This window comes from Citrus clementina, unplaced genomic scaffold (assembly GCF_000493195.1).
Source record: "Citrus clementina cultivar Clemenules unplaced genomic scaffold, Citrus_clementina_v1.0 scaffold_8, whole genome shotgun sequence".
Taxonomy (NCBI): Eukaryota; Viridiplantae; Streptophyta; class Magnoliopsida; order Sapindales; family Rutaceae; genus Citrus; species Citrus x clementina.
The window spans coordinates 23,688,479-23,701,809 of NW_006262022.1; the positions used below are offsets into that span (position 1 = coordinate 23,688,479).

General features: G+C 35.8%; 2 protein-coding genes across 3 annotated transcripts; one reads left to right on the forward strand and one right to left on the reverse strand.

Moving 5' to 3' along the window:
- The first annotated feature begins 282 nt into the window (after positions 1–282).
- On the forward strand, positions 283–7,289 carry LOC18034133 (pumilio homolog 2). 2 transcript variants are annotated; one of them, XM_006424813.2, is made up of 9 exons: positions 287–1,553; positions 2,842–4,388; positions 4,474–4,615; positions 4,708–4,815; positions 5,027–5,239; positions 5,381–5,491; positions 5,643–5,837; positions 6,306–6,480; positions 6,745–7,289. In XM_006424813.2, exons 1-9 carry the CDS (start codon positions 906–908, stop codon positions 6,780–6,782), a joined length of 3,177 nt encoding a protein of 1,058 aa, XP_006424876.1. In that variant the 5' UTR covers positions 287–905; the 3' UTR covers positions 6,783–7,289. The 2 variants fall into 2 exon arrangements, with proteins under 2 accessions (XP_024034377.1, XP_006424876.1); XM_024178609.1 differs by lacking the exons at positions 5,381–5,491; positions 5,643–5,837; positions 6,306–6,480; positions 6,745–7,289 and having other exon boundaries at positions 283–1,553; positions 4,992–5,175.
- A 463-nt stretch (positions 7,290–7,752) lies between these two features.
- On the reverse strand, positions 7,753–8,811 carry LOC18034550. The gene is made up of 2 exons (XM_006424815.2): positions 8,322–8,811; positions 7,753–8,175 (listed from the first exon to the last, which is right to left on the reverse strand). The coding sequence occupies exons 1-2, from the start codon at positions 8,679–8,681 to the stop codon at positions 8,020–8,022; spliced, it is 516 nt and encodes a 171-aa protein (XP_006424878.1). The 5' UTR covers positions 8,682–8,811; the 3' UTR covers positions 7,753–8,019.
- Positions 8,812–13,331: the final 4,520 nt, after the last annotated feature.

A 13,331-nucleotide genomic window follows, 5' to 3' on the forward strand; every position in this document is an offset into this window, starting at 1 on the left:
GAAAAAAAAAAAAAAAAAAAAGAAAAAAAAGGGAGAATGGGGGAAGAAAAATAAAAAGGGGGGGGGGGGGGGGGGGGGGAAATCTAGAGGGTAGCTAAGTGCATTTATACTGTACTTCAATTTTTCAATTTTCACCTTAAGGGCATCGAATCTAAAGAGCTGAGGTGTCCGTTACAGATTCCTGTTTTAAGAACACGAGGAAATTAAAGCATCATTATCTCTGGAAAAAGAAAAAGAAAAAGGAAAAGGAAAAGGAAAATTTTATCTAACATCAGTTGGTTATTTTTTGGTCAATCAAACCTAATTCTTAGGACACTATATATATTGCAACTATAAAGAGTGTTTTTTTCCCAATTTCAAAAAAAAAAGAAAAAGAAAAAAGAACGTATAATAATAATAACAGTTGTTTTTACTATCACTGTATTTAATCCCCATCTGCAATTCTCTAACAAAACCCTAAGGGTTCTTGTAAGAACCAATCGCCGCCAGTTTAATCTCGTTGTTTCTCTATCTTGTTCTTTTAAGCTTACCCTGATCACTTCATTTTTTTTGGGTGTTCTTGCAACAGTTTTTGTAACATGATGCATAAAATTAAAATTGTCTCCTTTAATTTATGAAATCATATCAAGAGGAAGATAATCCATGTTTTGATATTAGTTTGTTGCTTGATCATCTGGGTTTTGTGTTTTATATTGATATTATTAGCTTAGGTGGTTGAAGTTTTGATTTTTGTTGGCGTAAAGTTGAGTTTTTTTGGGGGTTGGACATATGGGGTTTAGGTGTTATGTGATTAAAGGTTTTGATTTTGACAATGTTTTGAGTTTTATGGCTTGATTAGCGCATCTGGGTGGTTATTATTTTTGAGTTTTGTTAGGAGGGTTATGATCAATTAGGGTTTTTGGAGAATGTTATCTGAATTGGGAAGGAGGCCAATGATAGGGAACAGCGAGGGTTCGTTTGGTGATGATTTTGAGAAGGAAATAGGTATGTTACTGCGTGAACAGCGTAGGCAAGAGACTGATGATTGTGAGCGTGAGCTTAACTTGTATAGGAGTGGCTCAGCGCCACCAACTGTTGAGGGGTCGTTGAGTGCAGTTGGTGGGTTATTTGGTGCTGCTGATAACAACATGGCTTTCTCAGAGCTGTCTAGGGCTAAAGCTGGGAATAATAATGGTTTTTCATCTGAGGAGGAGCTTAGGTCTGATCCAGCTTATCTTTCGTACTATTACTCGAATGTGAATCTGAACCCCAGGCTTCCGCCTCCTTTACTTTCGAAGGAAGATTGGAGGTTTGCACAGAGATTGAGAGGAGAGAGTTCAATGTTAGGTGAGTTGGACGATAGGCGGAAAGTGAATGGAGGAGCTGGTAATAGTGGTAGTGGCGGCAACAGGTCCTTATTTTCAATGCCACCAGGGTTTGATACAAGGAAACAGCAGAGTGAGAGTGCACAGGAAAAACTTCGTAGCTCAGCAGATTGGGGCGGTGATGGACTCATTGGCTTGTCGGGGATAGGACTGGGGAGCAAACAGAAGAGCCTTGCTGAAATCTTCCAGGTGTTGCTTTGATTAACCTTGCTTTCACAGTGTCTTTAATTATTGAGCTTGTCCGTTGTGTATTTGTTTTGTTGCGATATATGGTTTTTCTGTTGATGATTTGTTGCGTTATCTCTGGCTGTGCTTTCTTTTTTTCTGTTGCAGCATTTATTTCTCCCTGTTGGGTTTTGACATGTAAAATGTTGTATATGATTGAACTTCAACATTTGTACGGTGCTAAATCTGTTTTCAAATTGAAAGCGGGCTATATGCCGTCTGTCGTTAAGAGTTGTGATTGTGTTTTTCTTTCCCATTTGGTGAACTTTGACTTATTAATTCATTGAAGTGCAACATGTTATTAATTCCCCCTCGCAGCAAATTCATTATTTTCTTGTAATCTAGCTTCATGACAAGTGTCATGTTTTACTTTCTTTTAGTTTGTACTTTTTTTCTTCTGATCCACCTTGGTTTCCATCTCTTATGGTCATAAATATAGTTTGTATAGCACTAGACCATATCCATTTTTAGGGATTTTACCACTAAATGATGTGTTTGTACTCTAGAATCAAAGTCATACTGTATTAGTGAGGCAAGTGCATGAATTACTTGGAGTTGGAACCTTGAGTACGGAATCCAGTTATATAGTTGCCCATTATGCTTGGTATTTAGATTTAACTTGTGAAGTGCATTCATTTTATCCTTTTTTTTTTCCCCCTCTCTCTCTTATCTGAAGCTTACAACTAGCAGTTAGGTGTTCCCATTAAATAACAAATAACTTTAATCCACGCTTTTATACAATGTTATAGCTTTGTATATTTTATCTCCTTATAGGAAAACTGACGAAAATATGTTTGACGTGCTTCCTTATGCACACTATGAGTTTTGGAATTTTCATTAAAGTTACATAATGATTTTTCAAAAGCTAGTGAAATTCAGATAGGCATATCATCAATCTGCTTCTGCTTTGGACCTCCTTCTAAATTGTTGATGGGAATTATAACAATATAAATACACTGCAGATTGATTGTATGGAGTGTGAGAATGGACTATTGAACAGTGTGCCAAATATTTTTTAAAATCTGATACTATTTTCCATTATTCTCTTTGATAATAACAAGCATATAACATGCTATCTGAAAATTATCACTGGTCTAATTTTTTTGTTTTAAATTGGTTATGATATTGCAACTTGTCTATTTTAGTTAGTGATTGGTTGATGAATTGTTACGTAATAGCTCATTCTGGTTTTTGATTGATCTTTTTTGGTATAGTTTTTTAAATGCTGAATTACTGTTTAATATCTATGCAGGATGACTTGGGAAGAGCAACTCCTGTTACAGGAAATCCTTCTCGTCCAGCTAGCCGTAATGCTTTCGATGAAAGCATTGAGTCCATTAGTTCGGCTGAAGCCGAACTGGCTAATTTGAGGCATGACTTGAAATCTGGTGCAAATGTTCAAGGCACATCTGCTGTCCAGACCATTGGTCCACCTTCATCGTATACATATGCAGCTGTCCTAGGTTCTTCCTTGTCTAGAAGTACCACACCTGATCCTCAACTTGTTGCTAGAGCTCCTAGTCCTTGTCCAACGGCTATTGGAAGCGGAAGAGTTGGAGCCTCTGAAAAGAGAGGCATGACTAGTTCAAATTCATTTTCTGGTGTCTCGTCTGGAATAAATGAGTCTGCAGATCTTGTAGCTGCTTTGTCAGGCATGAACTTGTCAACAAATGGTGTATTGAATGAAGATAATCAACTACCATCACAGATTGAACAAGATATTGAAAATCATCAAAATTATTTGCATGGCATACAAGGTGGTCAGAATCACATCAAGCAAAATAAATACATGAAAAAGTCTGATTCTGGGAATTTGCAAATGCCTCCTGGTCTTCAATCAGCGAAAATGTCTTATTCTGACCTGGCAAAGAGCAATGGAGGTGGGTTGGACCTGAATAATGCATCCTTGTTAACTGATAGGCGTGTTGAATTACAAAAACCTGCTGTTCCTACTAGCAACTCATACTTGAAAGGATCTCCTACATCCACTCTTAATGGGGGAGGTGGCTTGAATTCTCAGTATCAGAATGTGGATAATTTGCCTAACTATGGTCTGGGTGGTTACGCCCTGAGTCCATCTATGGCCTCTGTCATGGCTGGCCAACTTGGCGCTGGTAATCTGCCACCATTGTATGAAAATGTTGCTGCAGCATCAGCTATGGCAGTCCCTGGAATGGACTCAAGAGTGCTCGGAGGAGGCTTTGCTTCTGGACAGAATCTATCAGCTGCATCTGAATCACATAATCTTAATCGAGCGGGAAGTCAAATGGGAGGGGGTGCTCTTCAGTTCCCTTTTGTTGATCCAGTGTATCTACAGTACTTGAGGTCATCTGAGTATGCAGCACAACTTGCTGCTCTGAATGATCCCTCGGTGGATAGGAACTTCCTTGGCAATTCATACATGAATCTACTTGAGCTCCAGAAAGCTTATCTCGGAGTTCTTCTTTCACCTCAGAAATCTCAGTATGGTGGTCCGTTAGGCAGTAAATCTAGTGGTTCTAATCATCATGGTTATTGTGGAACTCCTGGATTTGGCCTGGGCATGTCCTATCCTGGAAGTCCTCTGGCAAATCCTGTAATTCCAAACTCCCCAGTTGGGCCTGGTAGTCCTATCAGACACAATGATCCAAACTTGCGTTTTGCTGGGATGAGGAACTTAGCTGGGGGTGTCATGGGACCTTGGCATTTGGACGCTAGCATGGATGAGAGCTTTGGATCCTCTTTGCTGGAAGAGTTTAAGAGCAACAAAACAAAGTGTTTTGAACTTTCTGAAATTGCTGGTCACGTTGTTGAGTTCAGGTATGCAATGCTCCTAGCTCATCTGATGCTCCATTTTTCTGCCGTCCTAAATTGATTTCTGCCTTTGTACATTGTGTGTGAACAGTGCGGATCAGTATGGTAGCCGATTCATTCAACAAAAACTTGAAACAGCCACAACAGAAGAGAAAAACATGGTTTATCAAGAAATCATGCCCCAAGCTCTTGCTTTGATGACTGATGTATTTGGTAATTATGTCATTCAGAAGGTACCTGTACTTGTGCTTTGTTGAGTATTAATCTTGTTGGTTCTCTGTTCAATTCGTTCAATTTTGCGTAATAAATATCTCTGTCTGTTCAGTTTTTTGAGCATGGACTTGCATCTCAACGAAGAGAATTGGCAAACAAGCTCTTTGGTCATGTTTTAACCCTTAGCCTTCAAATGTATGGCTGTCGTGTGATCCAGAAGGTACCATTAGTTGAAACTGCATTTATTTATTTATTTTTAAAATTAATACTTTCATTTCATGTGATTCCTCACCTTCTCATATGCATATTTTCTGCACTGCATTGAGTTTATACGAAAGCAAGTTCCATCAAAGAGTTAATGCATATTGAATAACTATTGTTGTGTTTGTGATGAAGGTTTTAACAGTTTTATGCTTTGTCCAACCACACAGGCCATTGAAGTTGTTGATCTTGATCAGAAGATTAAAATGGTTGAAGAGCTCGATGGTCATGTGATGCGCTGTGTACGTGACCAAAATGGAAATCATGTCATTCAGAAGTGTATTGAATGTGTTCCTGAGGAGAATATTCAATTTATTGTCACAACATTCTTCGACCAAGTCGTTACCCTTTCCACCCATCCTTATGGGTGTCGTGTGATACAGGTTCAGATTCTTGCTTAATTGTTTTACTTTCTGTACTGCCCTTTTTTTTGCGCGCGGGGGGGGGGGGGGGGGGGGGGGGGGTTGTGGGCGGAATTTCAGAATTGTTTCTATTTTATATTGTTTTTGCTTTTTGTCTGGCAGAGAATACTTGAGCACTGCAAGGACTCCAAAACACAGAGTAAGGTTATGGATGAAATTTTAGGATCTGTTAGCATGCTGGCACAGGATCAGTATGGCAATTACGTGGTCCAGGTTTGTTAACTTTACTTGAAACTTTCAGTGTGAAATCTTTTATTATTTTCTCATACAAATTATAGTTTCTTGTGTTATTTAGTGTTTGGGAATTCTTTGTTTTTTGTACAATATTGAGTACTTGAATTGATTCCTGGAACCCATTTAACAGCATGTTCTGGAGCATGGAAAGCCTCATGAGCGTTCTATTATAATTGAGGAATTAGCTGGAAAGATAGTGCAAATGAGTCAGCAGAAGTTTGCCTCCAATGTTGTGGAGAAGTGTTTAACTTTTGGAGGCCCTAATGAACGTCAGTTGCTGGTGGACGAGATGCTTGGCTCTACAGATGAAAATGAGCCTCTTCAGGTGTGTCAAATTTCTGACCTTCTAACAGGATTGTTATGTATTTATTAATTTGATAAAAGCAATAGGTTATTTCTCATTTTCTTTTAAACTCTTGTAACATAAATGAGCCACAATGTTCTGTTGCTGGTTTCCACTGAAAGGTTAGATGAAACTTCTTATTAAGTTTTAAGTTGCATAATGTCTTGTGTTCAATCAATCTATAGTATTTAACTCTTCTTCTGACTTGAAAGCTTTGATTAGAAGGTAGTAATGCTTTCATATTAGTTGATCAGGTATCTGCTTCTTAAGTATTTGGAAAGAGGACTTCTGAGTTTAGATCGTGTCCTGCGTTTAATGTTTTCTTCAGCTAGCTATTTCCTCATATCTTTGATGAAAGGAAAACTTAGAAGTCAACTTTTGGCATTATGGTGCTCCTATTTCCTGATTTATTAGTTATTTCCATACTGTATGATGTTGTTTCTCTTACAGGCAATGATGAAAGATCAGTTTGCAAACTACGTTGTACAAAAAGTTTTGGAGACTTGTGAGGACCAACAACGCGAGCTGATTCTTTCACGAATTAAAGTTCATTTGAACGCATTAAAGAAGTACACGTATGGGAAGCATATTGTTGCACGTGTAGAGAAACTTGTTGCTGCTGGGGGTACTTATTCTTTCCCTTATAATTACTAATGTATGAGCTCACTAAATCACCACCACCTTGGCCTGATAACCCAACACGTACATTAAGCACCCTGGATGCCAGAAGACCCCTTTTTAAAAATAAATAAATGTTCATTTCCATAAAGATAAGGGAGTGCTGGGTTGGCTGCCTTTGGGAAGATTTCTTACGAGAGTAAAATGTTGATGTTGAATCCTTCCATCTATGATGAGCCAACTAACTTGTGGATTATTAATCTACTTGCAGAACGCAGAATTGCTGCTCAGTCTCCACACCCTGCTTAGGTGGCATAGGAAAGAAAGTTGTCTGTACAGCTAACTGAGGCTAGTGTGAGCTTCCTCTTTTTCTCTTTCTTTCTCCTGGTATTTAGAGCAATGACTCTACCTATCTCTTCTAAGATGGGTACGAGGGGATCAAAAATAAAGTTGTTGGTTGTACTTGGAAAGTGTACATTCTGTAGTTTACGGTTTATACGTAGAGTCGTGCAAGCTGGGGTTCAGATGTTGAGTACACCTGATGCCCATGCGGAGGAGATAAAAAATGAAATGAAAGACTACTTAGGTTTTTAAGGGTGTAAAAAAAAAAAGACTAAATGTTGAGGTAGTTAATATCATCCCGTGACTGTACAAAATGTTGCCAATGTGGAGAGCTGTTGATGTCTTAGCTGAGGCCAGAGTTTTCCTTTTTAATGTATGTTTTTTGACTTTTTCTTTTCCCTGAAAAGAATAATTTTCTTTTAAGGTCAAATTGTTAATTTCTTTGCGCTTGAATCTTGATTTCAATTATGTGTTGATGTGGTTCGTCTCAAGCCTTTATGTTGATCACATTCCATTTTGTAAACAAAATGGCTATTATTTGTACTTGAACAAGAAAGAGATCATAACATAAAAAGGGTTCTTCTTTACCAAATTCAAAGATAAAAATCATAAATTTTCAATTGAACTAGTAAAATTGATTCAGCTAGAGGCTTTATCAGTTACTCAAAAATTGAGTCTCTTTTAGTGCTGAATCATCAAGACCCTTAGATTTAGAAAGCAGGCTCATACACCCCTACCCTACAATAATGTAAATTCCTGTAACAGAATATAAATAATCAACCGAACAATCTGGCAAGGTTAAGAAGAGAATCTACAACCTCTGAAGTAACTGACAATTCATGGAATCTTACACACTTGTAGCATGAAAATAGCCTTTACACCACTGATTGTTACTTCTGTTTAACTCTAAATTCGCAACTCCAAATAACAACAATATAGTCACACATTGACAGAATAACCAGATATATAATTTAATTTCTCCATTGCGCTTCATTAATTCTTGTTACTTCAAAAAGAATCACTACCATGGAGAGCAATAGCAAATCAAATTTCGAAAATATACATTCTCATTTCTAACTCGCATCCGCATCACATTCCCAAAACTGTCTCGAGAATAATTTGAAGCGACCAATTGCTTTAACACAACACTAGTCTAGCAAAAGCTAGGTTAACGTTAGCTTACATGGAGAAACCGCAAAACCAATCAATCGTCATCATCATCAATCTTTTGTCCAAATCCTCTTGGCCCAGCCCTTGGTTTTGCCTTAACCTTCTTCTTCTTCTTCGTAGCTGCCTCTTCTTTCTCAAACTTCTCCCTCTCCCTCTTCTGCAAGAAATCTGTCACACCTATGTAAACTACCTACAAATCCAAAACAAACCCCCAAAATTAGTAGTGCCAACCCCACATCCCAAAATGACAACTTTTGTTGCATTACTGTATGAAGGCAATACATTTGCAAATTTGCTTACGGAAAAGAACCAAATAAATTAAAATTTTTTTTTTACCCCAATAGTGAGAATAGACAATGCAATGAAAGCAGCAAAGAGGAGAACTGAAATGACGCTGGATAAACTCTCATCACCAGTGGAAGAGACCATCTCCTGAGAGGTCTCGAGGGGAGTGGATTCTGTGGGCAAAACTTCTCCTGAAGTAGCATTGCTTCTCCAAATTTTGCTTCTCTTTTGAGCAATTCCACGACATGGGTTGTGAAAATGGATGGCTTTTGCTGCTAACTCTGTGTGTGAACAGTAGATAGTTGAAAAAGATACTGTACATCTATGAAAATGGCGACTCGGTTTTGGGTTCAAAATGGAAGTGATTATTGGTGGCCGAGATAGAGATATTGATGGAGAAGAAGAAGCCATGATTCATCTGCTGCCACTACCTTCACCCAACACCCAATAATCTCTCTCTCGCTCTCTCTCTGTTCCTCTGCTATCGTGGCAGCAGAAGCTTTCCTCAGTGGCAGTAGCTTTCAAGCTGCAGATAGGCGTCAAGGATATCTGCAACGTAATCTGAAATGGGATAGCAAATCATATAAGAGTCCCTTCACTTTTATGATTCTTTACGTACGCACATAGTTTGTTTATTTATACCAAATAGATCCCTAACGTAAAGTAAATCTATTTTCCTTTTTGGGATATGAATATTATACAATATGGTGATATTTTTACGACAAGAAATTTGCGAAATCTTACCTTGATAGCGCCATGTTATGTTTCAACTAAGATGTAGAGAGATAATGAAACCTAGAATAAGCTAAATTTAAATATAATCAATTGATAAAAATCATTCTCTTAAATACGTATGAAAAACTTGAATTCTTTATCTGTAAATATTAAAAGAGAAGTAATTAATAATATGACTAAAACATCTTTTGATGTAGAGTAACAATATTATTATACTGTGATTGTCAAAATTCAACGCTAAAGGAGTAGTTTAATCATTTTAGTGGGAGTTAATTATTGTTAAGGTCTTATTCGATATGATTTGAGAAACTACATCCTTGTCATTGTTTAAGGACCAATTTAGTAATACTGTAAATTTTAAAATAATTGCTATTAATTGTGTTGTAAAAATAAAAAATTTTGAAAATATTTAGTAAAATTTTCTTTTAAGAACATTGAGTATTAAAAGTAGCTGTATGTATATAGTAGATCCTATTGTTAAATTATTTTAAGATTGTAAATGAATGAATGAATTAAATATAATGTTGAATATAAAATATTTTTTATTGTGTACTTTATATATAATAATTAGTAACTAAAATAAATAATTTTTTTTAATTTTAGTTTGTTAACTCCATATAACTGCGAATAATAATAACTCTTCAAAATTAATGATTTTATATCTGAATTAATAAGGATAACTTTGGATTTTCATAATGTATATGAGGGTATATATGAAATCATATTAAGTACAAAATTAGATTTTAAAAAGTTTCTTTTTCTTTGTTTTTGAAAATCTTCTGTAGAATAAAGTGATTTTATCAAAAGTAATTTCTAAAAGAAAAATTTACGGAACACTAAAATTAACTTTTAACTTTTTAATATTAGGTCTTAACCTTGTAAAAATAATAATTTTAAATGGACCTAAAACTGACGGCAAGCTTCGGTGGGTTAAGAAAGATTGGGCTTTGACACTGGATCTTAGGCCTGTGTGGCTGGTCGCCAGCAACTTCAAACCACATGGCTAGTACGGCCGTGACCTCCCATATTAATTGTGGGAATGTTTGACGCTTCTCTATGCTATTAAAATGCCTCGTAGTATTACAATAATGTTATAACATGTTTAGTAATAACTCCTCATTATATTTTAATGTGGTCAACTTATCTTTTCATGTAGTCAAACTCGCATAAAATAAACTGAAAAATAGTAAGTGTAAAAAAAGATAAAGAGAAAAATAAAAATTGCAAAACTAAACTCCTTTGTATCAATTCCTTCGTTTCACCTCTCTCATCTGTATTGATGATTCATTCTCTCGAAGGCCCAGAAAAAAGCCCGCCGCAAACCACCCTCCTCCGCCATTCTCCAGCGAGGAAGAGGCATCAGAACAAAACGATGCCGTTCAAGAGCACGAACCCGAATTGCCTTTGAAATACTGCGAATCAGTTTTAGACATAGAAGATGATTACAAGGAAAACGCGACTCTGTTTCCCGACACGTCCAATTTCATCATCAAGCCAATCATCAGCGAAGGCCCAGAAGCGAAAAACACACAGCTCCAAACGCTTAGCTCTGAGTGAGCCGAGTGGGTGTGGGTCTTCGTCCCGATTGAAGAAGGAGAAATTTGACCCTCCTCCTTTTATAGTTCTGGGTTTGCCTATACAAGATAATAAGCTGGCTCTGCCAGTGGCGGATCCTTTAGTGGGCTCTATCGGGCTGCAGCCCGGCATAGAAAAAAATCAAAATCAAATATGTTAGTTAATTTACAAATAGGCCACCAACAATTAATTACAAGAGTGCCATTCAAAGTAAAAAACACTTTACCTAATTCACTTTTCCAATTTCTCTCCCTTTCACCGACAACAATACTAAAGCCAAGAATTAAAAAAGATCGGCGGTCCCCTTCACGATTTCTTATCTTCATGGTCGTCTAATTTGGTTGGCTTTATACTTTTTTGTACTAGAATGCTTTGATTGCTTTCAGAACCTATATAAATTGCTTTCAGAACTTATAAATTTCTTATTGGCTTTATGGCTTTTTGTACTGGTGATACTTTATTTTGATTCATTATTTTGAATTTCTTATTGATTATTTATTTTTTGTAATTGGTTTTGCTGATTTGCTCTATAATTTGTTTTGATTCATTATTTTGAAAAGTATCAATTTTGATTTCTGTCCATATATTCCAAATCAATGTTGTGTCTTGGAAGTTAGTTGGTAAAACTCAAGCGAACTGAATTCAATAACTATGCAATAGTACAATGTGTTGGTCAAAAATTAGAGTTAGTTAATATACACACACCCACACTTATGCATATACACATACATACATACATATATATATATGTGTGTGTGTGTGTGTGTGTATAATAATAATAATAATTGTATATATTATTGTTGGAACAATTGCAAGAGAGCATTTTAAGCAAAAACTTATTGTTGTTATTTTTTCACTTATAATTTTTTTAAAAATTACAAAGATGAACAAGTTTTAATTGTTTATTTTATTTAAGTATGCTAATTAGGCTTGTAATTATTAATTAATTTATCAATTCTTATATAATTTTGTGTTATTATAGGTTATAATGTCCTACAAATCCAAACTAAAAGAAACTCTCATTTCATTCTTTGCCAAAGTAAATGGTCGTCAATCATCAAATGAGGCAAGTTCTCCATGCAATATTGATGCCTCAAGTTCTCCTATGTCTCAAAGGGTTGAATTTGAGAAAGTCGATATTCCATCCACTATTGACACCCCTTATTTAGAACATGACACCGGATTGCGCATTTCAATCAAAGCTTATCCCATTGACAAACGAGAAGATGTGCGGATAGCATACATAAATATGAGATCATTTCAACCCGAGCTACAAAAGTACCTATCGACTAAACATGGTATGCAAAATCGACGATTTCAATTTTCTTAGTTCTCAAAATTTCGCTGGTTTGAGTATTCCGTATCAAAAGACAAAACATTTTGTTTTTCATGCTTTCTTTTTCACGATGCATCAACTAAGTATGATGCATTTATTGCTGATGGTTGTCAAAATTAGAAGTATGTTTCTTGCGACAAAAAATGTCTTTTTGCACTACATGAAGGGAGTCATGGTTCTTTTCACAATGCCGCCATGGTAAAGTGGAGCAATTTAAATGATCCATATAGACATATTGATAAAAGAATGAATGCACAATCTTCAAAGCAAGTTTTAGAGAATAGATTGCGGCTAAAAACCTTAATAATAGCTACCAAGTGGTTAACAAAACAAGCTTGTGCTTTTAGAGGTCATGATGAGTTGGTTAATTCTCTTAATCATGAAAAATTTATTAAAGTAATCAAGTTGTTAGCAACAATGAATAAGGAGATTAATAAAATTGTGTTAGAAAATGCTCTTAAAAATGCCCAATACATAGCTCTTAAGATTCAAAAGGAGTTATTGAATATTCTTGCTAATAAAGTGCAACACAAAATTCATGAGGAAATTAGGGATGGTAAATTTTGTATTCTTGTTGATGAAGCACTCGATGAATCTCACAAAGAGCAAATGACTATTATTTTGAGATATATTGATTGTGATGGGTTTATTAGAGAATGTTTCTTTGAAGTTGTGAATGTTGATAACATAAAGGCCTCTCTCCTAAAAAATGAGATATGTAATGTTCTTGCTTGATACAATCTTTTAATTGAAAATTTAAGAGGTCAAGGGTATGATAGTGCTAGTAATATGACGGGAGAATGAAATGGATTACAATCTTTATTTCTTAATGATTGTCCATATGCTTATTATGTACATTGCTTTGCTCATTGACTACAACTTGTATTAGTTGTAGTATTTAAAGAAGTGCATGAGGTATGATTATTTTTTTTCCAGCTTGAGCTCTATTGTCAAGTTTATTAATACTTCTTTCAAACGTTATGTTGAGTTAAAAGCTGTTAAAGAGAAAGAAATTGTAGAATCAATAGTTTCAGAAGAGCTTGAGACTAGAACATGTGCTAATCAAGTCTGAACTTTACAAAGGGTCAGAGATACTCGTTGGAGCTCACATTTTACTTAAGTTAGTAGGTTTATTGAGATGTTTGGTGCAACTCTTGAAGTTCTAAGAAAGATGATTAATGATGGACCTACTCAAGATATGTGTGGAGAAGCTAAATGTGCGTATTGAGAGATGACATCCTTCGAGTTTGTGTTTATTTTGCTTTTGTTACATAAAGTTCTTAGAATCTCTAATATTCTTTGCCGAGCCTTACAGACAAAATCTTTAGACATTTTGAATGCTTTGAATTATGTCACAAGTACTGAAAGGCTTTTGTAAGAATTTCGAGATAATGGTTGTGATGATTTTATTAGAA